At 44.6% G+C, this 27,855-nt stretch overlaps 2 protein-coding genes across 7 annotated transcripts; both read left to right on the top strand.

Moving 5' to 3' along the window:
• The first annotated feature begins 90 nt into the window (after nucleotides 1–90).
• LOC136369321 (uncharacterized) lies at nucleotides 91–11,299 on the top strand. Of its 4 annotated transcripts, none has more exons than XR_010745009.1 (6): nucleotides 91–250; nucleotides 4,344–4,506; nucleotides 5,199–5,516; nucleotides 6,953–7,090; nucleotides 7,769–7,982; nucleotides 9,139–11,299. XR_010745009.1 is itself a non-coding variant. In XM_066332100.1 (6 exons), exons 2-6 carry the CDS (start codon nucleotides 4,416–4,418, stop codon nucleotides 9,183–9,185), a joined length of 726 nt encoding a protein of 241 aa, XP_066188197.1. In that variant the 5' UTR covers nucleotides 92–250; nucleotides 4,344–4,415; the 3' UTR covers nucleotides 9,186–11,299. The 4 variants fall into 4 exon arrangements, 1 of the variants encoding a protein (XP_066188197.1); XM_066332100.1 differs by having other exon boundaries at nucleotides 92–250; nucleotides 6,953–7,105; nucleotides 7,866–7,982; XR_010745007.1 differs by having other exon boundaries at nucleotides 98–250; nucleotides 7,866–7,982.
• A 2,535-nt stretch (nucleotides 11,300–13,834) lies between these two features.
• On the top strand, nucleotides 13,835–21,895 carry CD7 (CD7 molecule). 3 transcript variants are annotated; one of them, XR_010745006.1, is made up of 6 exons: nucleotides 13,835–14,216; nucleotides 15,008–15,373; nucleotides 16,856–17,191; nucleotides 18,675–18,781; nucleotides 19,751–19,991; nucleotides 20,248–21,895. XR_010745006.1 is itself a non-coding variant. In XM_066332099.1 (5 exons), exons 1-5 carry the CDS (start codon nucleotides 14,144–14,146, stop codon nucleotides 19,859–19,861), a joined length of 990 nt encoding a protein of 329 aa, XP_066188196.1. In that variant the 5' UTR covers nucleotides 13,835–14,143; the 3' UTR covers nucleotides 19,862–21,895. The 3 variants fall into 3 exon arrangements, 2 of the variants coding, with proteins under 2 accessions (XP_066188196.1, XP_066188195.1); XM_066332099.1 differs by having other exon boundaries at nucleotides 18,678–18,781; nucleotides 19,751–21,895; XM_066332098.1 differs by having other exon boundaries at nucleotides 19,751–21,895.
• The last annotated feature ends 5,960 nt before the right edge of the window (nucleotides 21,896–27,855 follow it).

Genomic DNA, 27,855 nt, shown 5'->3' with positions numbered 1-27,855 from the left:
TTCCAGGGCACACCTTGTTTACCTTGTTTGCCTTGTTTGCCTTGCCGATGTACTCAAACGAAACTGAAAGTTTTTTATGACATCATGTGTTTAAATAAGGGGCCGGTCAAATGCTTTTTCTTCTGATCCCATTGACTTCTCAGTTTCCTCTGGAAGAGGAGCTGAATGAATTTACATTTGGAAAGGCTGTGCAGGCACTTGGAGAAGGAAAGAGGCATGAAGGCTTCCTTGGACACAAACAGCTTCTGAGGTACTGTCTTCTTCTTTTTAGAGGGTCCTGTCTTCCACCCTGTTCTCTTACAAATTCTTGCTTTCTTGTTTTGAAGTAGGCATTCAGAAGCAGGCAGTGAAATGTGTGTGGCAGGAGGGAAATGATCAGCGTGCTGAACATTTTCTCCATAGGGAGGAACATGTGTTACTGGTGCTGGTGATCTTTGTAACTAAATTACGCCAAGTCTATAGCCCAGACTGGCAACTTCCAGAGAGCCCTGTGTGAACTCACACTGACTGTGTGAATGCAGAAACCCAACAGCTTCTGTTGGTGCATCTATATAAAAGTGTGAGTGACCTCAGAAATGATAGAATAAATGTATTAACAGCATTTTCCTGTTCACGTAATTCCTGAATAATTTTTCCCATATCCATTAACCCTTTTTTTCCTCATTGCTCCTTGGCATATATTGCGAATATCTTCTTTTCCAAAAGTGCCATCCTGTCATGTTTGCAAATAAGGGAGAATTTGTCAGAAGTGTTGCAGGAGAAATCCCTGCAGCTCTCCTCCTTTCCAAGGAGAGGCTGCCACTCAGGCTGGAGCTGATTGTGCATTCCCTCACATCCATCCCGACTAATGAACAATCCGACCTGGCGGCTCTGGGCTCAGAGCAAAACAAAACAGAACTGAAACACAAAGCATTAGTAACTAAGAAGGACAGTGGTTTTAAAATAGAAGAAGTTAATCCACTGAAGTACTTCATTCTACTTAATGCACTGCAGGCAGTAAAAAACTGTTACCCATGTTTTATAGTGGTTGCTATGGAAATTTTTTTCAGAGTAGGTAGAGGAAAGCCAAAGTGTGCTTTACATTCAGGATATTTTGCAGAGATGTCTCAGCTCAACCACAATGTCCTGCTGGTTGCTCTCTCTGCAGTGGCTTTTTGGAACTGTGGATACAACCTGCAGTCATACACTCAGTCAGGAAAGAGCTGCTTTATCCTCTCACATGATTTTGTTTTGTTTTATTTGTTTTTTATTGGAAAGGCTTGTTGAAGTGGCATACAGCAGACCAATGAGGGACAAATCATAAAGAAAGTGATACCAAAATTGTCTTCTGTAAATACTTCTCCTTTTCTGGGAAAGAACTTAGAGTAGAAAATAAAATCTATAGGATCTTCTGAAGTTCCTTGAGTTTTATTCTCTTGCTGCCTTGCTTCCTTCAGTAAGTATTATTTTCTCCAAACTGACTGCAACTTAAGCCTTCTTCATGGGACCCTTAGAATGCCACATAAATCTTCTAGAGATTGTGGTGTCTTGTTCCACCAAGCTGCTTCTGACCACAAACCCCAGAGTAAACTGCTCCTAAATCTACAGAGCGCAGGGTATGTGGTTGGAAGAGAGCAACGTGGTGAAAAAATGCAGTGTTTACAGCTGGAGAACAGCACTGGGTTTTGTGTGTCCATGGCTGTGTTTAGTGGCTGGCTGGAGAGGGGAGGACGTGTGAACCCTGGGGCAGCAGCTCTGCCCTGCTGGCTCCTGGGGGGTGTTGGGGGGACTCTGCTCTGGTCACTTTGGCTGTCCCCACTGAGCCTGTGCCAGAGGCAGGAAGCCTGAGGACACACTCTGGAAAGGCAGTGAGCTGGTTAAACTTGTGCTGAAGTAGAGGACAAATGGGTCAGAGTATTCCAGGTCATTAGACTTTAACTTTGAGAGAACCTTTGTTCTGCTGGCAGCGAATTGCACTGCCATTGCACTGGAGGCTGAATTTCCTTCTTCTCTTGGTGAACACTGGAGTTATTTGTTGTCTTGTGTTTGTTATGGGAGAAAGAAAAGCCTGAGAATTTCAGGTAGTAATGTTTCCTCAAGTAGATCCTTTGGGAAACAAAACCAAAGGACCTTGTCGGGGCATTGCAGATTTCCTGTCAAATCCACTTTCTCCTACTGGTCATCTCAGGTGGGCTGGTTTGTGGGTCAGGTCTGACCTGGGAAGAAACTGAGTGTGAGTGGCTGGCGTTTACTGAAGGAATTCCAGCTCTTCCTCTTTCTTCTTTTATTCACTTACTGCTTGTTCTGCTTTTAGGGTCTGGCTTTGCTCTGTTACAGCTCCACAGACAACCCCAAGAGCTCTGAAAAGTGAAAATTTGTATTGCTTTGAAATAGAAAGGGAAACAAATGAAAAAAATTGGATGAAAAATATTTTCTGCCCAAAGAATGTGTTCACTTTAGATTTGAGTGCTTTGTTGAAGTAAGTTTAAAACTGATGGCAGGAGTTGGCCAAGACAGCTGGAGAGTTGCCAGGTTTTAAGGCAGATCAGTGGAGGGGACCAGAGATTTGGTGGATGGTGTTCTGGCTGTTGAAATTGAAGAGAAGAGGGAAGGAAGGAGGAAATGTCACCAGAGAGAAGAGGAAGGAAGATATCTTTTGACCAGAATGAGGAGAGGGGCAAGAAGACCACAGAAGAGTGGACCAAATAAATGAGTATATAAGACACAGACCTCAGGCTGAAAACTACTGGGGAAAACCCAAATCTTAACTTCTGGGTAAATAACTGCCAGATGTGCTGCAGCTGTTCTGTGCAGTAAACATGCCCTGGGGTATGAATCCTCTGGAGGCACTAAAAAGACAAGAAGAAGTGGCACTTAGGGACATGATCTAAATGGTTGGCAGTGCTGTGTTAACAGCTGGGCTCGATGGTCCTGAGGGTCTTTTCCGGATTTGTGGTTCTATGATTCCAAGATTGTTGTCAACCCCTTGGAACTCTGCTGATCTGCAGCATGGGAGAGACAGGCATTGTTAACTGTGCTTTGTGAATTGGGAAATGGGATAAAGTAATGTGTGCAGTATAGATGATAAGAAAAAAAGGAATAATTCAAAAGACAGGGTCATTTTTTTTGATGTATGGGAAGAGGATAAGAAGAGACTGTTGTTAATGCTTGGTGGGGCCGGAGGAAATCCTTGCAGGACTGTCCAGGTGAGCAGGAGCTCTGTGCATAAAGTGCAAATGGTTGCCTCATGTGGTGGAGGTGGAAGAGGCTGGATCACTCCCTGGAGAGTGTGTATGGAGCAGTGCCAGGGGCCCAGCTCTGTCCAGCATTCCCTGGAGTTGCGTCCTGCAACTGTGTCGAGAGCCTGAGGTGTACCAGGTTTTATTATTAGGAAATTTTGCAGCTGGTCTCAAAAACTGGGTGTGCACCTGCGGGCAGCTGGAATGGGCATGTCCCTTGGGTTGTGTGTCTCCTGGATCATCTGTTTCTGGTAAATGAGGTGGAACTCTCAGCAGATCTGGATCAGCACAAACCATTAGAGATAAGCATTTATTAACTTCTCTTGAATGTACAATCAGGAATTGGTGTATAATTAATTTGGAATTTTCATCAAGCTACTTCTCAGGTAGTGGCAGCAAAAAAGTTGTTTTAATGAAAGCTTTGGATGAAAAGCACCCAGGAACAAAGCAGTTTGTGTTTTCTAGAGCTAGTCTGGTGAGGAAAGTTAGGTGAATTTTCTATATTTTTTTTCTTATTTGTCAAGTACTTTGCTAAAACATACATCACAAGGTTGTGAAGGTTTATCTAAATGGTTGAAAATTAACTTCTGACTAAATCCAAGGACGTTTTGTAAACAAACACCAAGTTCTTGGTTTTTTGTTCATTTTGCTTAAATCGATATTTCCCATCAGATTTCCAAAATTAGAAATAAATATTTCATCTTAGGCCAAGTGAAATATTCATTCAGCATAATCCATCTTCCTTAGTTCATTTTCTGGTGTGTTTTGGAAGTGACAGCAAATCAAGCTGTTATTTGCTGCTCCTGTTGAGGGTTGTGTGCAGGGCCACTGCCTGGAGGACACGGAGCCTCCTGCGCAGGCTCAGGAGGGATTTCCCTCTCCCTGCAGAAGGACTTCATGCCTCCTACTGCTGTGGTTGAGCCAGAGATGGAAAGGGCTGAGTTTGGCCCTTGCAAAAGGCCTTGCAGAGTGCAGTAGCCCTGAGCACTGTGTCCCCTGCCCTGCTCCCATCGCCATGGGCTGGAGGCAGCTACCTGGCATTTGGTCTGCCAGCTGTTATCTTTTTGTCTGGACCGAGAGAACAGAGACACTTGGGTGCTAAGCACTGCCTTTCATTCCCAACAGGGAGAAGACTGAGTGAGGAGCCTGCTGAGCCTGCCCTGGCACTGTGGAGGATCTGAGAGAGCTCCAGCCCTGATGGAGCTGAGACCCCCGGGCAGCCTTATGGCCTCTCACCACCTCCTGCACTCTGGTTTCCTGCTCCTGGCTCTTGCTGCTTCCCATCCAAGTGAGTCTGTGTGTTTGACCTTGGTGCTTTTCCCTGCACTTCCATAACTCAAAACCTCTGGACTGTTAGGAGAAAGTTCAGCTGTGCTTAGTTAAAACCAAGACCACAAAACCTCTAAGGTGAAGAGAGAAATGATGGAGGTGAAGGTTGATGTGTTTGACCTGTTACAATCACCTCTTCTGGGAGGGGTGACTCTTTGGGTCTGTCTGATGTCAGATGAGGTGAGTCCTCTCCCAGAGGACTGACTCTTTCCCGGGAGAGTCTGAGGGAGGAAATCTGGGACACTGCCCCCAAACTGGGCAGTCTGGCAGCTCAGCTCTGAACTTCAGGGGTCTTGGGATCTGGCAGTGTGTTGGAGGGACACCTGGTGGGATTGTGCCAAGGAGTTGGGGAAGGAAAAAGGACAAGAACAGATGAACTGAGCAAGAGAAACATCTTTCAACTCATTTCCCAAGCTGCCAGCTTCCCAGTTAAAAAACAAACAGTGGAAGCGGTGGAGAAATTCTATCATGTTTCTATCCCCAAAATTATCCTGTGTACTGCCCCCAATACTGTATAAAATTTGCCCATTGGCAGACAATATCTCCAAAGCCATGACTGAGCTTGTCCACCAAACCCCATCCTGTTCTCTAATGCTAAACTTCTGGGTAAAAAATTGGTAGAAAATGTTTTTTCTCTGTTTTCTGATTTAGATATTGCCATGTCCATTGCTGGCCATGTTGAAGGGACAGCAGACTCTTCCTTTGGCAACCCAGATGTGACACTCTACCGCTGTAAGGATTGCCAGAGCTGCATATGCAAGCCTAGAGGAAACAGTTTTAAAAACTTCACAAGAATTGCTAACACACAAAACAAGACATTTTCAAGTGTAGCAATTGAGTTGATGACCAACGAAACACACATCACTGTTTGCTTTGAGCATGCAAATTCCTGTCTGAAAGGAGTTTATGGTGTTGCCTGGAAGAGACCTGGGGGAGCAGGAGTCGCGTGTGGCATCCTCAATTCTGGAGGTATGTTGTGCTGGGATCCTGGTCATTAATTGATGGAAAACACATTTCTGGGTAGGAAACTGATCTAATCTCTATTTGGGCAGACAGCAAGGCTTATGAGTGAATAAACTGCAATGAATAGGTTTCTTCTGTGAAAAAAGGGATAAAACTATTCACAAAAGTAAATTCAGTTCTTTCAGGTCAAACACTGCTTAAAACTACACCAGGAGAGATTCAGATAAACACGTGTTACTCTGATTATAAAGATATGTTTTTATTTTAGGGTTTGTTTTTTTTGTTTTTTTGGCAACAGAAATTCCCATGGTGGAATTCTGTGCCATATTGCAATGTGTGAATCCCAGCTGCTTCAGCCAGAACACACCCAGAGCCAGGTCCAGCCTCAAGAGCTGCCCTGAGCTGCTCTTCTGTCCAATTCAGTAAACGCCCAGGAGCATCTTTCTGGCTTCCTCACAAAACTGCCAAAATCAGGGATTCAAACACCTGTCAGTACATGGAACAAGTGGCTCCATGAGGGCAAAATTCATGGTGGCTCAGGTTGCAGGGGTGTTACTTAGTTGAGCTCCATCCAAGTCAGTGACATTTCTGTCTGTAGTTGATTCTCTGAGAGCAGCTTTTATCACCTCTCCTGTTGGAGTTAGAGCATAATTTCTAATTTTCTTCTTGACTGAAGAAAATGAAGAAAAAGAGTTCTCCCCTTTGTAAGCCTTTATTTAGCCTAACAATTCCTCCTGTGTTTAATTCCTGGCCACCAGAAACCATTTCTCTCCTGTATTTGTGCTCCCCACTGCAAAATATCTACATGCTGTCACTACTGTGTAAAGCTTTGCTGACACTAAAACACTCACAGTGAGACCTGAAAATTGCTGTAGACAGGGATGCCTGTGTCCCTGGAGAGGGAAAGGGGTGGATGTACAAGTGAAAGTAGGAGGGAGTTTTCCAGATTCTCTTAGAAGAAGAATAAGCTCTGTAATGGCACAGTGGGATGCAGGGTTGATAGGAGATGCACTCCAAGGTCTTAGAGATTTACTCAGCTACTGGACTTGCTTGTTCCTCTTCTTTGGTTCCTGTGGGTAAAAGACAAAATTTTTGAGTAGATTTCTATTGCATAAAGGTAATGATAAGCTTTTTACAGATGTCTCGTTATTCTTAATTGCATGTGAAAACTTTCTTACCTTCTTCAAATATTTCCATTCTTGATTCCCAGAACAACTCATCAGCTTTAGTGAGAAGGAAATCTAATGGCAATGGTTCATTTGGACTGTTAGGGGATGAAACATTTCTAACTTGTAGCAATCATAGCGATCACCAACATTTAGTGCAACATGATCCACATTTTAAATCTATTAACCTCTTTAACATCTTTAGCCCTTCACTGAGGACTTTCTACATGATCCATATTTATAATCAAAACTTTTTTTACCTTTCATCTTTCTCAGAAAATGGAAGAGGAAACAACAGTACTGAGAAGACTATTTGCTGTGAAGCGAAGACAGATATCTGGAAGCACGACCCTACCCTGAAGTGCTACACTCAAAAGTCACGTCCAAAACCCATCACACTGCCGATTTCCATTGGTGAGGGAATTCTAGGTTAATCTCTTCTCCTGTTTGTTTGCCTTTTGCTTAGAGAGGGGTTTGTCCCGACAGCTTGATGTGAACAGTTTTACATGGGCAGGGTGATGTCCTGTACCTTCATAACTTGAATCCACACCTGCTGCAGCCATCCAGTCTCAGAGACTTAGCCTTGGCAGATGAACATGTCCAGTCCTGGACAGAGATGTCCACAGGCTCAGGTTCCTGTAATTCTATAGTGACAGACTCAGGGATGCTGAGGGAGGGGAGCACCTGATGGGCGTGCAACAAGTTCCCAAGAATTGTCCTCATCAGTAAGTGCTAAATGAGACTTGTCTCCAGATTAAGAGGACATTTCTCAATTAAAGGTGAAATTTATATATTCAAACTTCTTTCATGGTAGAAATCCCTGTCATCTTCCTTAGGTTATGGACAAAAAAAGTGTTAAAAAACCAGTCAAAGTGGATTTCCTTATTTGAACACTTCATCAAGGATGGGTGTCATACCACTTTTTGGTTATTTCAGACAAGATTGATGTTCAAAGGCATCTGTTGTGATGGGCTGACAAGGATTTGATTTGAATGTTGATAACGTGAGCATTATGCCAGTTTCCTTCTGTAAGATGTGATGAGCCGGAGGCTATCTGTTCTCTCATTCATCAGTTCCTTCTCTCTTTATCAGATGGGGCCAGTTCCTTCGTGCGGTGCTTAGGAGGCAGCTCGTGGGTTGGCACTCCTGCTTGCTTCACTTGGATGCTCTGTTTTCTTCTACTCTGCAGATAATCCCGAATTTCTCACCAGCAAAAATAACAGCATTGGCCTTCCGTTGGGATTAGTGGTTGCTGTGGTTTGCACAGGAGGAGCCGTCCTGTGTTACTTGCAGCGGCGGCGCCAAGGTAAATCTGACGAATTGTGTGTGTTGCACACCTGGAAGTGGAAAAAGCATAAAGGGTTTTCCTCCTGGATCTCGTCTCCGTTGTTGTTTGTGCAGTTCTGAGTGATCTTCACTGGGCTGACAGCTGGAATGAACTCTCCTCCTGTTACAGTGCTGTCAAGTGGCCTTGTTATAAAAAATAACCACACAAGGAATTGCCTCATTGCTTCCTCCTGAAACAAAGGGGAAGCACTGGCAGGGCTGGGAAATCACATGGCTCAGCTTTCCCTCCACGGGATCCTGTTCCTTGGAGCAGCCCCAGACTGCAGCACTGCTGTGCAGCTTCCCTGGCAGACGTGTCCCAGCCAGGACACTGAGGGACATCCAGGTGTGACAGGGCCTTCAGGAGAGTGGCTCCCTCTCTCAGCCCTGCCCACCACAGAGCCAGCTTTAACTTGAGAATAAATATTTCCCTAAATACATCCAAGAGGGAAGTTTGTTCTGCAAACCAAGATGCATGGAAGAGGTGGGATAGGCTCTGTGGGGACTTCTACAGACCCTTCTTGAACCTGCCATGCAGCTTTCCCCCTCCATCGGGTGTCCATGTCATTTTAAGCCCCTTGTGAATTCCTGAGGCTGAGACTCCTCTCAGTTACTCAGCTAGTCCATCCCCTAGAAACTGCTGCTGGTTGTTTCTTTCTGAGAGTCAAAGGATTGAATTTCCAAGTCTGAATTTGTTTCAGGAGGAGTTGTACAAGGGCTTGCAAAGGCAGCACTAAACCAGTCTCGCTGTTACATCAATAGATCAATGTGTGAGGGGTAGATAATAACAGATTATTGGTGTTGAGGGGTGAAAAATTTATGAGTAATGACTGCCCTGAGGTGCTGCCCTGGGGTGCAAGATCCAGTGATGCCTCAGGTGTGTCCTAGAGCCCCTCCAAGGCAGAGGCTGACGGGTCACAGCCCCAGGGCAGGGTCACAGCAGAGCCTTGAGCCCACATTCATGGCTGTGAAGCTGCTGCCTCCTTTGTGGAGCAAGGGGTGGCCCAGGAGCAGGTGGGAGAGGGGAGATGCCTGGAGGACTTCACAAGTACAGGCATTTTGTTTATAATTCTGAGTGGAATCTACCAATTTCTTTGGTGACCTCACCTATTTTTTTTTTTTTTTCAATCCTGCAGTTCTTAGGTATGACAAACAGTTCAGAGAAAGCTCCACTTCTCTTTGATAACCATCTACAAGGGACAAAATCTCTCCACCAGCAGCATGCTCCTCCTCTCTCATGATGTACAGTAACCAGCTGAATGCAGACTGATTGTCCATGAGAACTCCTGCTCTTGTATTCACAAATAGACCTGTTTTCACTAATGTACCATCACCACATCCACACCTGCCCAAAGCACTGACACTCTTGTCCAGCTCCAGGCCTTTGTGAGCAGCACAAGCAGCACCAGGAGCCCCCATGCTCTCCTGGTGCTTGGCTGCAGACAGCGGGCACACAGGGTGTGTGGCTGACTCGGCAGCACAGGCTGAAACCAGCAGAATTCTCTCTGTGACTGGAACTGTGAACTGCATGGCTTTCACTAGGTAATACCACAGCAGGCACCCAGGTATTTGTATTTTTTAATTCTCAGGTCATCTCTGATTCACCAAAGCCTTTTGCACAGCTGGTTGGTTGGTTCAGCTGGAAGAGTTTGGTGGTTTTTGAAGAGATGTTTGGTTTTGCCCCCACCTGCAGGCGGAGGACATCTGTGAGTTTGTTCCCGTGCAGGGATGGATGGGTGGGAGGCTGTGTCCAGCTCCTTCAGGAATGGCACAGAGGCCTTGGCCTCCCCTCAGGCTGAACAGAACTCTGCTATCAATCTTCCTGGCAAATTAGCCAAATTTAGACAGAGTGCAACTAATCCAGCCCCTCAGGAATCCTATTGGGTACTTGGTATCTTTAAATCATTCCCCATTTCCCACTTGATTTGAATAAATCTTCAACTTTTGCATTGGATCTAATTTAGTATCAGGACTGTTGAGTGAAAATCAGTGGCAGCACAAGTGGAAAAGCAAATTCCTGAAGCAGTGTGAATATTTGCTGAATCATTTTTCCATGGTTTGGTTCCCCATAAACCTGTAGCTGAAACTTGCAGCAGGGAGTCCCAAAGGATGTTGGGTGTTGTGTCCCTCTTGAACTTTGTTACAGTTAAATCTAAAAGGAAAAGTTATTAATGTAAAAGATCTAAATAATTTTAATAATTAATTTTTAGAAAGATAGAAGGGCTTCTGGGCTTAAATTTACCTTTTGTTTGACAAAGGAGACCAATGCTTTTTTGGGTTGGAGAGGATTTTTTTCTCCAGTCGGGGCTTTACACTCAGACTTTTAACTCAGTCCTCTGCTGATTTGATGCAAATTTTCAATTTTAATGTGGTGGAATGCAGTCAAACATTCCTGAAGTGTTGACAATCCAGGTTTTCCAAGGCTTCTAGGTATTTACTGAGTTTGTGGTGTTGATGATCCAGTTGGCAGCTGTGTTTTATCATGAGGAGTGTTATGTTTACTCAATACATGAAAACTAACGTTGCCTGTAAAAAGGCCAGACTGTGGATGAACAAAGAAATAGAAGGAAAAAGACTAATCCTCTTTATGTAGCACCTTATCACAATTGCACTTCCATTTTTTTTCCTCTCAACAAAACTGCTGAAAGCTTTTGACAAGCACAGAGCTGTGTAAAACGAGCGAGGACGGTTTGCTTTGGAAATGGCATTGTATTAACTTGAGGTGCTCAGGTTTAACGATGTGCAGATTTAATTTCTACTCTGTAACAGCAGTTGGGGCCAGAGAGCTGGACATGTGTTGAGAGGAAAAGTTACATGGGCACCTCAGTGAGATCTCTCAGGAAACACAAGCTACAGGCTGATCTTTATGTCTCACTAAAGCATTCTTTCCTTCACATCTCTTCTTCTTATGGGTGATTATACAGATTGTGGTGTTTGGGGACATCCCTACCAACTGTTCCACTTTGCCTCTTTGAGGCTGTCTTGTGCTGGTGCACACCAAAGGTTTTTTCTCAGGAAAAGCAATGAGAAGTTGCTTTAAAAACCTACAGTGTTTGTCCTCAGCAAGTGTATTTTGCTATCGAATATACGCATAGAGGCAAATATTTTTAATCATAGGATCATGGAATGATTTATGTTGGAAGGGACCTAAAAGATCATCTTATTTTGTCTTATGGAATAAAAAAAAAAAAACCAAACAATACTAAGAGGCCTGACTCACCAAAAGCCATAATCTGATAGTTGTTTTTTCATTTCAGGTGTCATAGCAATCACAATAAAGTTTTATCTTAAACACTGGCTATTCACTGTGTGGTGGTGCATCCTCCCTTTTCCAAGCCCTGCTTTGATCTGAGAAATGCTCGTTTGGCCTCAGCCTTGATGAGCAGCCCCTGGCTCAGCTTCTCTGGAGTTTATCAGAAACACTGTCTGCTCCCAGGCACTGCTGCTGTCCAATGAGCTCCTGGTTTCCTTAGGAGCAGCATTGGAAATGACTTTTCTTGCCTGAATGGCACAACATCCCTGTTCTCACGCTTGCAGAGAATGTGTGCCAGTCTGAAGTGGGGCCAGGATGAAACACCATTGAGACTAAAGCCCCTCTTTTGTGACCCTACAAACAGCAGTAAAATCCCAGACCCTTGGAGCTCTCCTGCACCAGTGGCCTTCCTCTGAATGGGGCCTCTCTGAGCCAGGGTTTCTCCAGTTTGCTGCTCTTGGTGGATCCCCAAACAATGATGCATCCTGGGCTGATCCCCCAATGCTTCAGGCCCAGCCCTGTGGTGGTGCATTTTGTTCATGTTTGTATTATGTTCATATTTGCCTGGTATGGTTTTCTGTAATGGTTTGTTCTGTGTAACCCCCAATGTTCCTCCCCATACGGTCTCACCCCAGTTACAGTTATCTGTCCATCATTTGTTATATAACCCCCTGGTCCTGTCTATCACTCTGGGACCTCTCCCTGCGTCCAGAAGGTTCCAGGGAAAGTGTCGAGTGATTGGACAGGACGCAGGCTTCCCCCTCTCATTGTCATGGTTATTTCACCTGTCTTTTGTATGATGAGCCACACCCTTGCTGTACCCCATTGGCCCCTGGTTGAACCCTCCCCTCTGTTCCACCCCCTTTAAAGGTTGATGTACTGAAGCCCTCGGGGTCTCTCTGAGGCTGGTGTCCCAAGGTGAGGACACCACGTCTGGAGCCCAAATAAACTCGTGTTGGATTAACCCTTCAAGAATCTCTCCTTTTTTCCTCCTGCCACTGTGGTGCCAGGGCTGGCCGAGATCGGCAATACAGGCACCACCACACAACCCTTCATCCCTTGGGGAGACACAAAAGCATCCAGAGTGAGTATTTCCCTGCCCTCCAGCAGTGTCTTGGTTTGGAAAGACAGGTGTCTGCTAAGGAAGGCAGGAGCCTCCCTTGAAGATGCAAACCCCCTCCCTCTGGATTATTATAATTTTGAAATTAAGGGGCTTTCAGGCAAAGATATGGGAATAGGAATAACTGTTCTTTACTAGGAAAATTAAAATAAAAATGTAGTATTACAAGAAAACCAAACAGACAAAAAGGAAACACTGACAGAGTTGGAATACAATCTGACACCCCGTTGGTCAGAGCGTTGGCAGCAGCCCCGTCAAGTCCTCCTGCAGTGACAGATGTGGTTCTGTTGGAGCAATGATCCTGTAGAAGGGTAGAGTTTTCCTCTGAAGGTCCAGTGGTGGTGAGATGGGTCTGGTTTCCCTCTGGGAATCCAGTGCACACAGGCTGTGCTGCTGTTCTGAATCCCAGGTTTTATCCAATAGGAATGCTGGGCTCCTCCCCCTGGGTGGAGCCTCTCCCAATGGGATGATGTAATTGTCTCAGCCCTGCAGTGAGCCTGGATGGCCCATGAACAGCAGATACCCCTGGAGGAGGATGGGTCCTGGAAGGGATAAAGAACACGGCCCCAGATGGTTTAACAGCTGGTGATAGAATACTTACTGCTGGTTATGTCTTGCACTGCAGCCTAAACCAAGTGGAATTTCTCACAGGTAGCTTGCATGGACTTTTTATATCTGTGTGCTGATGCTTTGGCATGGGAGAAATACCAACAAGGTTCTCACACTGTCTTCTTTAAGTGCTCCTGTCTCAGAGCCAACCTCTTCTCATAGAAATTGTTGCTTTTCTATTTGTTAAGAAGGCCTGTGGAATATAATTGGCTTTCTGGGTTGCAAGTTCCATTCTCACTTTGAGAGAATACTTTGCTATGGTGGAAAAGGCTTTATTGTCTTGGTAAAGATTGGAATTGTTTATTGTCTTGGCTTTACAATGAAGTTAAGGGAGAAAGAAAAGCCTGAAAGTTTCAGGTAATGGTGTTTCCTCAAATAGATCTTTTTAGCAATAAGGTGAAAACACCTCATTAAGGTTCTACAGATTTCCTGTCAAATCTTCTTTCTCCTGCTGGTGATGCCAGGAGGGGTGGTTTTTGGGTCAGGTCTGCCCGGCGGGGGATGCTGGGTGTGAGTGGCTGGTGTTTGCTGAAGAAACTCCAGCTCCTCCTCTTGGGAATTATTCACAGTGTCATTGCCAAGACACAGATAAAATCTGCTGATTTGTGTGCAGGGCTTGTATAATAATTGAGGGTTTTCCTGAAGTACTGGAGCATCTCTCGTCTCCTTTCTCCTTACAAAGCAAAGACTTTTGAATCTGCAGCCACCAATGTAAACCTGTGGGAATCTTGAAAAACTGAACTGATTGTACCAAGCCCCTGCATTTCCAGAGAGACCACAACTGGAGAACAACTGCCTGACTTTGGCACTGGGAAGAGCAAATTCAAACCTCCCTTTTCTCAGGTGTCCTCAGAGGGGAGGTAGGTGCTCCTCATAGACAGCTTTCTACTGGGGGCTGGGGGTTGTTCAGCAGCAGGAAATATGGGGTGGTTTAAGTGTGAAGAAACCCAAGGCGCCCCTCCCAGAGGCTCTTCCCCCCCTCCATGACAATCATTGTGACACCAAACCAAAAGCAAAACTTCTTTCAGAAAAACAGCCAAAAGCTGCCTTCCTCCAGTAGACAGCTCCAGGCAATAGCCCAACCTGGGGCTTACAACTCCTTCCTCAGGACTTGAACTGATTGGTCAGATTGAAGGAGCAACTAAAAAGACCTTTGAAAATGCTGTGGATGTTATGTCTCCCAAATGCATCCCTCTTTCTTCTGCTTCTCCCGTGCTTCTCTGCCCAGGACGGTACGTACAACATCAGTGCTCTTACACTGCTTACAATTCAATATTTTCTTTCCTTTTTTCCAACCTTTTCTAAACTATGTTTGTCTTAGACATGCAATGCTCTCTATTTAATTTTTCTTCCCTTGCTTCTGACATAGCTTCTCTCGGGTATTTCCCATTTGATATCTCTATTCCTTGTTATTCATTGCACAAGTACTCCCCATTCAGGTTCTTTGGATATTGGGGTCATTGGAGAACTCCAAGGGTCTTGTTCTACATTTGCATGCCTTTGGTTCTTAAAATAGAATGGACTTACACCTTCTGCAGCCCTCTTCCTGTATTGACTCTGCGAATCTGTATTGTTCAGTTCCCTGGTGTTATTAAATGCCACTTTCAAAAGACAAGTATGTTTTGTTCCATTTTCTGCCACTTTTTCTTACTTTTAAATTCTTGATTTAGATCTGAAACCGATTATCAGGCTAAATTTACTGCAGCTTGTATTTTGAGAACGAATAGGATCATCTTGGGAATCTACAGGGAGAACTAAATTTTCTGTGTGAATGACAGAAGCCACTTTTTTGACGAAGGCCTTTGAAGCTTGGGAAGGTGCTGAGCTGCTCAGGTCAATGGGCATGAAAGGCACTAAAGGTGCCAGGACAGCTCAGAAATGACATGTCCAGCATAAGGAGACTGAGCTCCACTCTTCCAGAGTGGTTCTGTTGATGGAGGAGTTGGTTTTGAAACCTACTTTGATAAGAACAGACCAAGAGGAACTCTGATATTACAATTTCAATTGCATTTCTTATTTTTAGGTGGAGGAAATGAACAGTCAACAGACGTTATCAGTGCTTGGGAAGGAAACTCCATCAACATAACTTGCCCAATGAATGGTTCACAAAATCAAGTGATGATGCACTTGAATGTTGTCAGAAAGAATCTCAATGTGATAAATTTTTCCAAGAAGGAACCTCCAAAGATCAATCCTAGATTTCTTGAACGCACTGAGTGTTCAGAGGAAGGGGAGAATTTCAGGATAACCCTGAACATGTTACAGGAATCTGATTCTGAAATCTACCAATGCTCTGAAATTACTGAAATCAATGGCCATCATGCAGACCAATATGGGAAGACAACCATAGTAGTGGTCAAAGCTATTGCATTTCCACCTTTTAAAAAAGGTAAATATAGATCTATCTTTTAAATCAAAGATTGGAAGACGACACAATGGGTGGGCGAGTCTGGCAGACTTCTCCCTTGTCTGCTCAGGTCATGTACAGATTTAAAGAATGTGTGGGTTTGCTCCCTGAAACAATGAAGAAAACACATGAGACCGTAGGGTACCAAAAAACCCCCAAAATCATCCTAGAAGATTAATTTGTGACTCATTAATTCCAACTAGAGATTTTCACATGAGTCACATAGCTTGCTGCAGCAGTTTGGAAACAGTGAGGTCCCACAGTTCTTTCCAAAACAACCTGTCAAACCTTTTTAAACAGCTAGCAGAGCAAAGAGGGGTTTGTTTTTTTTTTGGCAGCAGTTGTTTTTGCAAATCTCTTTTGTTTTTACTAATTTGTCTTAAGTGACAAATTGGTAATAATTAAGAAGTTGGTGTTAGACAAGTTCTGCAAGTTGGGCATGAGTGGGTAAAGAGTTTTTTCTTTTGTTAGTGAGGAGTTGCTGAATGGCCAGAAGTGCTTTTTTTGGCAGGTGTTTCTGGTTGGGGGAACAATTTTCCTGTTTTTTGGGGGTTTTTTTATTAGAAGAAGGTAGAGTCCACACTCTTCTTTTGCAGTTTATTCCTCCATGTACCTTTCCTTTCAGACTTCTAACCTGAAACATCTTTCCCAAACTTAGAGGGTTTTCTTCCTTTTCTGTCCCCGAGGCATGTGAAATCTAATTGATTGCTGATCAGCAATAGTAATTTAAATCCATTAAGGATTATCATCTCCTCTCTTGGGCTTCTCCTTTCAAACTTCTTGGCTGTGTTTTCTCAGATGAATCACATCTTGTTTATTGTGTATTGTGTCTCTGAATTATTTTATTTAATTGCCTTATATATCTGTTTGATTCTGATGCTCTTCTCTGAAATGTTTACAGCCTTCCCTTTACAAACATGATAAATTCTCACTCCCTTATCCACTTTAGTGATAATGTTAAAAGGAAAAAGTCCTGTCCTCAGAGGAACTCAGTGGAATGTCTTCCCAGCTGGACAATGAGTCATTAATAACCACTCCATTCTCACAGACCATTTTCGACATTGATGGGACACACTCTGTGTGATTTGATCCAGACCAACAGCCCCCAGATCTTTCTATGGCTTCATCTCACTTGAGAAAGCATTCAGTGATGCATGGCCCCAGGACGTGCTGATCCGGCTGTATTCCCTTAGAGATCAGTATTTATCAATTTTTAGGTAATTGCAGACCCTTCACAAAGAGCCAAACCTGTAGATCAGTCCTATTTTTAGATCCTGAGGCAGGAAGATATGTCAGGGTGTACTAAAACATATCCCTCTTCTCAAATCCTGTGTGAAGCATGTTTGAAAACTCATTTTATCTACATTTCTCTGGTCTATCCTTTCTGTCTGTTCTGTGCCCTTGCTCCCCGGTTAAAATGCACTGTGTTAAGTGTGTGACAACCACTGATCTCTCTGTTTTTAGCTAAACACAGCAGGGTTCTGAAGCAGTCACCTCTCTATGCCAACCCTGAGCAAGGCCAGTCTGTCAACATCACCTGTGTGTTGAACGGCTCAGCTGAGGAGTTCTACTTGCTCAGGACTCACCTGCAGCCTGACAGAGTTCTGTCTGTATCACATCTGAACGAGTCATGGCTTTCTCCTGCCTTTGGGAACCGCTTGGAGTATTCAAGGGAAGGAAATAGAATTGTGATAACTCTACACGACCTACAGGAAAAGGACAGTGATTACTACGTCTGTGCTGAGATACTGAGGGGCTTCCCTCTGCTCTCAGCGAGTGGCACCATGGTGCTGGTTAAAGGTACGACCCTTCTGCTTGTTTAACCATAAATATCTATTGTTGTGTTGTGGACAGAGAGCTTTTGGAACTTTAGTCAGGACAGGCAAACCTAGGAAAGTTTGGAGAGTGAGCTCAGGCTCACAGACACAGAAACAGACTCTGTTTCCACCTTCCCCGTACAACCAGAGGGGAGTTCAGGCCTTGCCATAATCCTGCAGCTTAGAAAAAGAAAAAAAAGTCAAAACAAGGTAACAAACACTTCACTGTGTGCAACCTGTCCGTTTCAGGATATGAATAAGTATCTTCAGCACCATTTTTTTTTTACCTTAGTGTGACATAAATGGCTTTTATAAACCATTCCCTCTAGCAAGTCTTGTGTTTAAAAAAGATCACACTGGCGAGCACAAAACAAGTCCTCAAGCAATTGCTTCAAGCATATAGACCACAGCAGAGATGTTCTCACATACACTTGTTACACACTGAGCACTCTGTGAGCGTCTGCTGCAAAGCGAGGGGTTGATTTTTCTGTGTTCCAAAGAGAGGGGTTGATTTTGCTGTGTCCCAAAGATGAGTTTTTAATTTTCTGTGCTCCAAAGATGAGCTTTTTAATTTTTCTGCAGGATTATCCTGTGCCCATTTGCTAAGCTGAAGTCAGAACCAGCAAGAGAATGCTTGAATTTGGTCTTACTGTTTAATTTAACCCTTTGCTGAGGCCTTTGTAAAATAACGTTTACAAAGGCCCTAAGAGTCACAGAGGATTTTCTTCCAGTCTGCAAAGGCAACTGTGGTCCTATTCTGTGCCATCACCATCAACTGGGGCAACGACTCAATGAAGTGAGGAGGGGGAAATGACAGTAGCCTGACAAAGAAGGGGTGTGATTATTAATGAGTGTGTTATTTATGTGTAATTGTTGGATTATTTATTAATTAGTGGATAATTTATTAGTGTGTTAGTGTGCCAGCACCCACAACTTGGGCAAAGACTCAGTGAAGTGAGGAGGGGGAAATGACAGTAGCCTGACAAAGCAGAGGTATGTTATTAATTAGTGTGTTATTCATATATGGATTAATTGAGGATTTAGAGAGTTGAAACCCTTTCCACAAGCATTGTTCTGCTCAGTGCATTTCACACCACGGCACCCTCCTGCTGCTGTCCGTACCTCTCACCTCTCTCCTGGCTCTTGGATAATTCAGAGCTCTCAGGGGTGCGCAGGAAAACATTTTCTGTTCCCGTTAGGAGTGTGTGGTGCTGTCAGCGGTGTGGAAGCTGCCTTTGTGGAGTGCTCCTTGCTGAGCCACCCAGCCTCTGGAAGAGCACAGGGAATGCCAGTGGCAATTCAAAATTTGCAAATGGCAATGAAAATGCAAATGGCAATGGCAAACGTGGCTCTGTACCTCTTGGCAGCTGAATTTTTGGTCAGCCTGCCAACTTCCTTTTTTCTCCATAAAAATGAGGTTCTGCCTCTCAGTGCTTACAATAACACAGCTGTAATTTTCCATGCAGAAGGGGGGCAGGCATGTGAGAAGAGCTCCTGGGATTTGTATGCCCTGCTCACCGTGGTGGCTCTGCTGCTCTGTGCCCTGGTGGGCTGCACCTTGTACCGTGTGGATGTAAGTACTGTGTCACCACTGCACAACTGGGGCAAACTCATCTTAGTCATATATGGTGCCTGAGTCGAGCAAACATCTGATAAACCTGAGGAATTGGGGCTTGCTATTGCTCTCCTGTTTGCCCTTGTTTAACATCTCCCAGCTGTCAGCTCTTGGCAGCTGACACAGTGTCTCGTGTTTCTGTAACCTTTTGTGAATAAGATATTGTTTCTCTTTTGATAACAAACCTCCAGTGAGCTGTGTGGTTGACACAGCCATGTGTTGTGTGTGTATCCCTGCACAAAGCCTCTCTCTGTTCTGCTTTGCTTGATTTCTAAAAAAATTTTTTGTGAATTGGGACCAGAGCTGTATGTAGCAAGCTTGTAAGAGATGTAAGAGAATGCTTGGAGAGGGACACAAGGGCAACAAAACCTCATAAAATGTCTGAAAGTAGTGCTGGGGAAAAGAAAACCTGCCCCTTTACAGAAAAAAAAAATTCCCTTCACTGAGATTATTTCTATACATATACTGCAGAAAGTGTTCAGACATTATCCTTTTGCTCCATAAAGATTACTGGAAATTAAGTGTGATCCACTGGATCCTGTCTCATCCCTCCAAATGTGGATCCAGCACTGCTAAAAACCAGTAGTGTGACATGGTTCTGTCAAAGCCCAGCAGGACCTGGTGTCCTGTGTCACCAGCAACAGCCTTAGAATGAGCCTTATTTATCATTATTGTCATTTATTATCTATGTCAAAGCTACAGCTACATCCAACTCTTGAAGGAAATTGCATCAGACTCATAAAAGAAAGTTAAGTAAATAAGCTGATAATTTCCACTTCGTCCTCTAAAACCTCACTGGGTCATGAGAGGAATTTTAGGAGTATGTTTCCTCTTCCAACAGATTATGTAGATGGACTCCTAAAAGGGAGTCCTTGTTTGGGGTCTTTCCAGGCTGTCTTTTGAATGGCTCTTTTCTTTGTTTTGCAGGTGAAGAAATATTTCCAGAAGAAAAAGCCCAATGCGGTGTATGAAGACATGTCCTACAACTCCAGACGGAGCACACTGGTAAGAAGCAACACCTATTCCAGAGGTGAATAAACTTCTGCCAGCTGGGACAGTGTGTGCATCCACCATTCCCTTAACCCCCAAACTGAAATTGCTATCACCTGCCTTCTTCAGTGGAGAGAAAAGCCTCATTTCCAAGGCTGTTTCTACTTTTTTTACTTGAGTTTTTTTTTGGAATGTACAGAAAATGTAGCAAAATGCAGGTACCCTGGACATGTGAATGCAGTTCAGTGTGAAAAAGCAGCATTTTTGGGGCTAAATGTAACATATGGGCTCGTTTCTTTGCTAAAGAACCCTTTCTGGGAAGGTGGATGGATGGGGAGGTCTGGTTCTGAGCTTGGCTAAGTGCTCAGGAAGACCACACGGGTCTGTTGAATAGTTTGCAGTGAATCCAAGGCTGTTTCTACTTTTAAAAATAGTTTTTTTGCAATGTACATAAAATGTAGCGAAATACAGGTACCCTGGACACGTTTAGTTCAGTGCAGTTCAGTGGGAAAAAGCATTTTTTTGGCTAAATGTAACATATGAGCTCGTTTTTTTTCCTAAATAACTCCTTCTGGGAAGGTGGATGGATGAGGAGGTCTGGTTCTGAGCTTGGCTAAGTGCTCAGGAAGACTGTACGGGTCTGTTGAATAGTTTGCAGTGAATCCAAGGCTGTTTCTACTTTTAAAAATAGTTTTTTTGCAATGTACATAAAATGTAGCGAAATGCAGGTGCCCTGGACATGTTTAGTTCAGTGCAGTTCAGTGTGAAAAAGGAGCATTTAGGGGCTAAATGCAATATGTGGGCTCAATTATTTTCTTCTCATTTTATTGATCAAAGATAAATTTATCATTTATCTTTGATAAATAACCCTTTCTGGGAAGGTGGGATGGATGAGGAGGTCTGGTTCTGAGGTTTGCTAAGTGCTCAGGAAGACCACAGGGGTCTGTTGAATAGTTTGCAATGGATCCACAGAGGCATTGATTCCAGTTCTCCCATGGATCCTCAGGGTCTGCCCAAGAGCTCAGGCAGCTCAAACTACTCAAGAGTTACAGCAGGGAAATCTGTTTTGGGGAAACTTCAGGAAAGTGGCAGGGTGAAATGCTTGGATCCTGCTCCAAGGTCATGACAGACCCACAAAAAACACAGTCAAGTCTAGATTTTAGTTTACTGCCTCTGCCAGAGCCACTCATGTGACTGATGGGGTTCTCGATGTGGCTGACCAGCAAAGTGACTGAACCTGGGTCTTGGTGGCCTCCTGGGACACAGAAATGTTGGTGCTGTGCTGGTGTTGTCTCAGCAGGATCAGTCTCTCAACCCAGTGACTCCACACTGCACAAAACCAGGTGAAATAACCCGGGGTAAAGACAACGCCTGCATTCCAGTCTGGGCACGGGTGGGGCTGATCTAAACCCAAACCTTATCAAAGGGATTTGTCAAAACTCACACCGGGCAAGAAGAGGCTAAATTGGGTTTAGTGACAGCCTCTAGCAGAGGTGGCTGTGTGGAGCTGGGCCAAGGGAGGGCTTGGTCTCCTCCAGGGCTGTTTTGGATTCGCAGCGTTGGGGCTGCTGTGGAAAGTCAGCAATCCCCCCCAAAGGCATGCTGCACTGCTTTCTTACAGGGCAGGATTGAGGGGGTGACCTCTGGTTGCTGAGGACAGGCTGACACTGGAGTTTCTCTCTACTGATGTAATTATTTGGGTTTTTTTGAGGGATTAGGGTTAGTTTGTCTTTGGTGAGCGCAAAGCTGGAGCAGAGCCAGGTACAAACGTAATTCCAGAGCTGAGCTCTGACAAGACCCCAACTTGCCAAGACAATCCTGCCCCTCAGGAGAGCCCATTTCCCTGCAGATATTGCTCATGAAATGCTGTGCACCACATCTGAGGGAGAAATCCCCTCTCTGTGAGGGGTGGATGGTGCAGGTTCACCTTGTGAGCAAATAGGTGCTGTCTTCACAAGGACAGACCTGGATAAATTGTGTTTGTGTTGGGGTTTTTGTGGTGTTTGTACAGTTCCTCGATATTTTCATGAATACATTAAAACCTGTTTTGTATATTTTGCAAATAAATGGATTATTCTTTTAGTGCTTTGTTGTGGTTTTTTTGTGATTCAAGGCTTTTTGAAAATTCTGCAGAAACTGCTCCCAATAGCATCCCACTAGACAACATAATAACTATTTTGCACTTTAATTACAGAATCTGCAAGTGAGGTTTTTCTTTTTAAAACCTATCACTGTAGAAAATAGAAAAGAACCCTTCAGACCCTGTATATTCCATGTCTCATTGCCCAAACTTTTCTTGAATTCTGCTTGAATTGGTGCAAGGACCAATTCTGATTTTGTCCCTGGAAAAGCCTAGCCAAGGGGTGGGTGAAGAGCTGGGGAAGAACCAACAAATGAGGTACCAATCTAGGAACTGAAGTGTCCATAGTAGATCATCTTCCATCACATTTTCATTTGTGGAACAAGGTGCACGCTTAGTCAAAAAGGGGCAAAACCCCTGAGAGGCAGCACAGGGAGGTTCATAATGAGCAAAGTGGCATTTGAGTTCAGCTCTCTGTAGCAACGCTGCTGTGCAAACACGACCACAATGGTGAATTAAAGAAAAAAAAGCTGTGAAAGGAAACAGTAGTGGAGATGCAGTTTTATTGGCTTGGTGTAAACAATTTTTTAAAATAAGAAAATTATTTATTTTATCCTTGCTAAAGAAAATGACACCTTACTGAGCCATTTCATGGGCTGCACATTTCACGTGTCGAGGGGCAGAGAATCAGCACCACGATTAACCCAAGCAGTGGTGAATGAACTGCTGGGGAATTTAGCTCCAGAGAGTCAGGGAGTAATTGGGGATTTGGCTGCCCAAGAGGGTTGGAGCACTCTGAAGATGCAGAGTTGTCTCAGAACTTGCCTGGAAACAAAAGAACTGAATTTTTCACCCCCAGAGTTTCAGACAGAATTGCTCTGGGCTAATTCTGTTGCTTTTTTTTTTTTTTTTTTCTTTATCTGTCTCTCATCTGAGCCTGTGGAGAGGGAAATGATGCTCAAGGAGAGGCGGGAAGTGCAGCTCTGAGGCTGGGGTGAGACCTGCAGCAGTGAGGATGGTATCAGGGTGTTGTCCATGGGATAAATGACAGGAATTGCAGCTGGGAGCAAAGCAGGGCTGCAGCTCCAGTTTCAGAGTTTGTGGAGCAGGGATGGAGACAAGGCAGCTGAACAAGGACAGCAGGTCAGAGAAAACCCAACAGGTGAGGTACAAAGGGTGTCTGAACTGACTCAGGAGCCAGGGCTGGATGGAGTGGGCTGGGCTGAGTGCCTGGGAAGGGGGAGCCTCATCAAGAATGCTCTTGGTTATTTGCAAAACTGAAGAAATCAACCAGCACGTGTGGACTAATGCTGATGGAGCCTACAGACCCAGGAAAATGTAGCTGGAAAAAGCAGTTTAACCCCTTGACTCAGGTGTGTGTGACAAGGACGTGCCTGAACTCAGGTGCCAAGGGGGCTGAGAAGCTGAATTGAGCCACAAAACGTTTTGCAGGAGGGCAGGAGACAGGACAGAAGCAGGTTCTGCTCTTGTGGCTGGTGACATACTGCAGGACACTGGAATGTCTCCAGTGAGTCCTGCAATCCAGGGTTTCTGTGCTCCTAGCAGCTGTAAGGGCTGCATGATCCATGCCTGAAAACCATGCTGGGAGAGTGCTCTGGAGCCAGTTTCTCCCACCTGACTCTTGCTGGTGGCTGCTTGTGACTCCTTTTCCATCCAATAACTCACACAGGAGGCATCCTGTTATGGAATTCCAAGGATCTGACAAAAAAAAAAAGTCCAGCACTGCTGAAGGCAAGCTACTGACTGCTGATTTCTTAAGTGTTAGTAAAAAACCCATTTCCACTTATGGTATGCTTGCATTTGTAAGCACTTGCTTTCCAAAGCATTTGGTTTCTTTTTGAATGCTTTGTAACCCTAAACTTGCAATGTATTAGCAGTCAGTCAGCTTCCAGTCAATTTGAAAACATGCAGGGATTTTTTTTCTGGTTCACAGTTTTGGTTTTCTCACAGCTTTGAGCTTTGAGGTGCTGAAAATGCTTCATCAGCGCCATTTTCTTAATCCGACATATTTGGTTAATATGTTACTGCACTAGTTAATGAATTATTTTACTGCTTGTATAAATTTAACGGTATTTATGTTGTTTTGTGTGGCTTTTAACACAATTTCAGATCCTTCAGGAGTGACTGGTTACTGGCTTTGTGAACATGCAAGAGATCTTTCCAATTTCATTGGGAGCCTCAACAGGTTTTAACTTACTCTTTAGAAAATCAATCCATTACTCATCATAATAACTCTCTCATATAGCCAGAGCACCCTGCCTCATCTGCAAGAATCTCACAGAATTTTCTCATTTAAGCAATGGAAATAAAGCACCAGCCTAATACTGACTAAAGGGAATAAACGATTTTGTCCTAACACTTCTTGCAGAGTTGTCACAATCTGTCTGGTACAAGTAGGTTATCTGTCCAGTTGTGGATGGGAGGTGAGTGTGTAGTTAACTGCTGGGAGGGCTGGATGAACTCTCTGGATGCTGATAATTCCGGTGTAACTACTTCACAAGAACCATTATTTTGCTTTTGGCTCTTATCTGAAACTCTGGTGTCTGAAACTCTCCCTGGAGAACACGTCCACGGCCCCAGAGATTTCCACCTGAGATATTAGAAATGCTCTGCTACATTCCTGTGCTTCCTGTCTGTAATGGGAATAATGTCTAAACACTGCACGAGTGGAAGATGACCTCTCATTCCTTCTGTGAATTAGTATCAGTGATTAATAAGTAGTTAGTAGCTCTCTGGGAAAGCCACTAAGTTCATCCCTCTCTGCAGTTCATGACACCCTGAGACATTTGGTGCATCTGCTGCTAGCAGAATCACACAAATTGTAAAAGCTCGTTCTGGGGATCGCTGTACAAGTGATGCTTTATCAATTGTAGTAATCATTTCACCCTCAGGTGGTGGAATTTATTACTCTGATGTGGTGGGACAGAAAGAAAGAGACCCTTGGTTTGTGGGGTCTGTTTCCCCACACATCGTTGCCTTACAGCTCTGGGGCAAGTCTGAGAAATCACTCAGGCCAGTTTGCTGCGTGTGGTTTCCACTTGGGTTGTATTATCTCTGCTCAGAGACAACTGGCAGCAAACTTGCGGGTGAGTGACATTTAAAGCCCCAATGTAGAGATGACATTTTTGCAAAAACGCTCGTGGTTTCTGAGAAATTAAGATAATTGAAGAAGCTCTGTAGCGTTGTTGTGGATTTTTCTCTTACCCTCATTCTCATTCTTTATGATGCTCACAGTGGAAACTTTTCTAGGAAAAAGTCTCCTCAAAAGGATGGCAGTTGGTGCCTAAACTCTAACAGCTTTAGACTCAAAAGTCTTTATTTTATTTTTAAAAAGCCTGAACAGTTTAAGGTTTCAAAAAAGAAATCAAGCCTGTGTGTGTGTACACACTGCAGGTAAAGAAATTACAGTTTCTAATGACTTTCAAGGCTAAAATTAAAAACGTTCCTTCCACAGAGAGAACACAGAGAGGAGCCATGTGCTCCTTCTTGCACGGGTCTTTTGGAAATACAGTTCCAACATGGAAAAATAGATCATTATATTTCTGCCCTAGCCAAAAGAGGAAATAGAGGAGAATTCCTACCAGGTTTAGAACTCACAGAGAAACCCAAATGAACAACCCAAACTGAGGCTTTGTAACTTTCAGACTTGTCTACGATTAGGTGAACCAGGAGGGATCCATCACTGAAAGGATGGCTCTTGTCCTCCTGGTGCTTTTTTTAGTAAATTGTTAGTAAATCTCATTATGGTCATGGTGAGCTTGCAAATAGTCTGAGTGGGCTTGGCTGAAGGCAGAGAAGGGCAATGCCCCCAGAGCCTCTTACTCCATGGCAAGCCCTAAAGCTCAGACCTGGGGGCACCACTTGGGTGGAACAAAAAGAGAGGCAGAAATATCCGTAATAAAATAATTACTTAACAACATGCGTTCTGCAGCTCGCTTCTCTGGGGCTGCTGTCATGTCTCAAGACAAAATCGTGGTTTGTGGTGGAGACAGTGAAGCCTGCCCGGGGGCTGGTTGTTATTTGTGTTCGGAGATGCTGCAGGGGCTGCTCTGTGGTGTCCCCATCCTGAGAGAGGGGCCGTGAGGAGCCTGTGGTCGCTGTGCTCTCAGCGGGGCTGTGACAGCGATTCTGCAGAAGAGCATCAGCCCCAAACCAGCCTGGCTCTGCTCCTCTGAGCTGCCACCTGCCACTGCCCCGGGGTCCCCTGCTGTCACTGCCACACTGTGCTCTGTGCCACAGCTGCCTATGGCCCCTCATCTCCCTCACTGTCACTGTCACTGCCACACTGTGCTCTGTGCTACAGCTGTGTCCCCTCATCCCCCTCACTGTCACTGCCACTGTCACTGTCACTGTCATGCTGTGCTCTGTGCTACAGCTGCCTATTGCCCCTCATCGCCCTCACTGTCACTGTCACTGTCACTGTCACTGCCAACTGCCACTGTCACTGTCACTGTCACTGTCACTGTCATGCTGTGCTCTGTGCTACAGCTGCCTATTGCCCCTCATCGCCCTCACTGTCACTGTCACTGTCACTGTCACTGCCAACTGCCACTGTCACTGTCACTGTCACTGTCACTGTCACACCGTGCTCTGTATTACAGTTGTAGTCCCTTGATTCCCTCATTGTTACTGTCACACTGTGCCCTGTGCTACAGCTGTGTCCCCTCGTCTCCCTCACTGCCACTGTTGCTGTCACTGTCACACCATGCTCTGTGTTACAGTTGTAGCCCCTTGGTTCCCTCATTGTCACTGTCACTGTCACTGCCACACTGTGCTCTGTGCTACAGCTGCCTATGGCCCCTCAGCTCACTCACTGTCACTGTCACTGTCACTGTCACTGTCATTGTCACTGTCACTGCCATGCCTGTGCTCTGTGCTACAGCTGTGTCCCCTGGTCTCCCTCACTGTCACTGTCACTGTCAGTGTCACTGTCACACCATGCTCTGTGTTACAGTTGTAGTGCTGTAGGTGAATCCGTGAACGGCTGGGACAAAGAATTCTGCCAACCTGTATTTTCTAGAATATGTGGTTTTATTGCAAGTGTCGTGGGTTTTACCTTGCCTTCAGCCACCAGCCTGGGCTGAAGTCCCAAAGAGAGAGGGAGAGAGAACAGGAGGGTGAGAGCTGAGAGAGAAGGGTGAGAGAGAGCTAAGAGCAGCGGGAAGGAGAGGAGGAAGAGGTAAGAGAGTTAAGAAGTAAGAAGTAGGAGAGTGAGGTCCTTGTTACAATACATTATATCTCCTTTTGTGATGAATATTCTAATTTTCAGTCACCAACCAACACAAGACACAAAATCCTGTAGAATCTACATACAGCCTATAAGAACTACTACATCACCATACTGTGTTATATTTTAAACTCTAAAAACTACTCTTTAGACTTCTGTTTTGCTACATTGACCTTTGGATCCCTTAGCCAGCAGAAAGGGATTGTTCAATCAAAAGCGATTCTCCTTCAGCCAGCTAACCATTGTTTTCAGGTTATATAGTAACTAAGACTCAGTGTCCTACAACTCAAAGTCAGCTTTCATTTCTATTTCGATTATAGGTTTCATATTTTCAGAATCTTTTGCTAAGCAATCATATTTATAAGGTTTCCCTGATTCATCCTCCCTAACATAGTGCCTTGGTTCCCTCATTGTCACTGTCACTGTCACTGTCACTGTCACTGACACTGTCACTGTCACTGTCACTGTCACACCATGCTCTGTGTTATTGTTGTAGCCCCTTGGTTCCCTCATTGTCACTGTCACTGTGACACCAAGCTCTGTGCTACAGCTGTGTCCCCTAGGCTCCCTCACTGTCACTGTCACTGCCACACCCTGTAGCCCCTCAGTTCCCTTCCTGTCGCTGTCACTGTCATTGTCACTGTCACTGTCACACCATGTTCAGTGTAACTGATGCGCTTTTTTGTGTTTACCTGGAGACAGAGGCCAGACGAA

This window comes from Sylvia atricapilla, chromosome 18 (genome assembly GCF_009819655.1).
Source record: "Sylvia atricapilla isolate bSylAtr1 chromosome 18, bSylAtr1.pri, whole genome shotgun sequence".
Taxonomy (NCBI): domain Eukaryota; kingdom Metazoa; phylum Chordata; class Aves; order Passeriformes; family Sylviidae; genus Sylvia; species Sylvia atricapilla.
This window is presented reverse-complemented; position numbering and strand designations above follow the sequence as displayed.

Excerpts from the sequence above, each read along its gene's own strand:
- CD7 (XM_066332098.1), top strand. The coding sequence starts at position 14,144 with ATGCTGTGGATGTTATGTCTCCCAAATGCATCCCTCTTTCTTCTGCTT. Across the intron at positions 14,217-15,007 it reads GTGCTTCTCTGCCCAGGACG|GTGGAGGAAATGAACAGTCA; the intron begins GTACGTACAACA and ends TCTTATTTTTAG. Across the intron at positions 17,192-18,674 it reads CACCATGGTGCTGGTTAAAG|AAGGGGGGCAGGCATGTGAG; the intron begins GTACGACCCTTC and ends TTTTCCATGCAG.
- LOC136369321 (XM_066332100.1), top strand. The coding sequence starts at position 4,416 with ATGGAGCTGAGACCCCCGGGCAGCCTTATGGCCTCTCACCACCTCCTG. Across the intron at positions 4,507-5,198 it reads TCTTGCTGCTTCCCATCCAA|ATATTGCCATGTCCATTGCT; the intron begins GTGAGTCTGTGT and ends TTTCTGATTTAG. Across the intron at positions 5,517-6,952 it reads TGGCATCCTCAATTCTGGAG|AAAATGGAAGAGGAAACAAC; the intron begins GTATGTTGTGCT and ends CATCTTTCTCAG.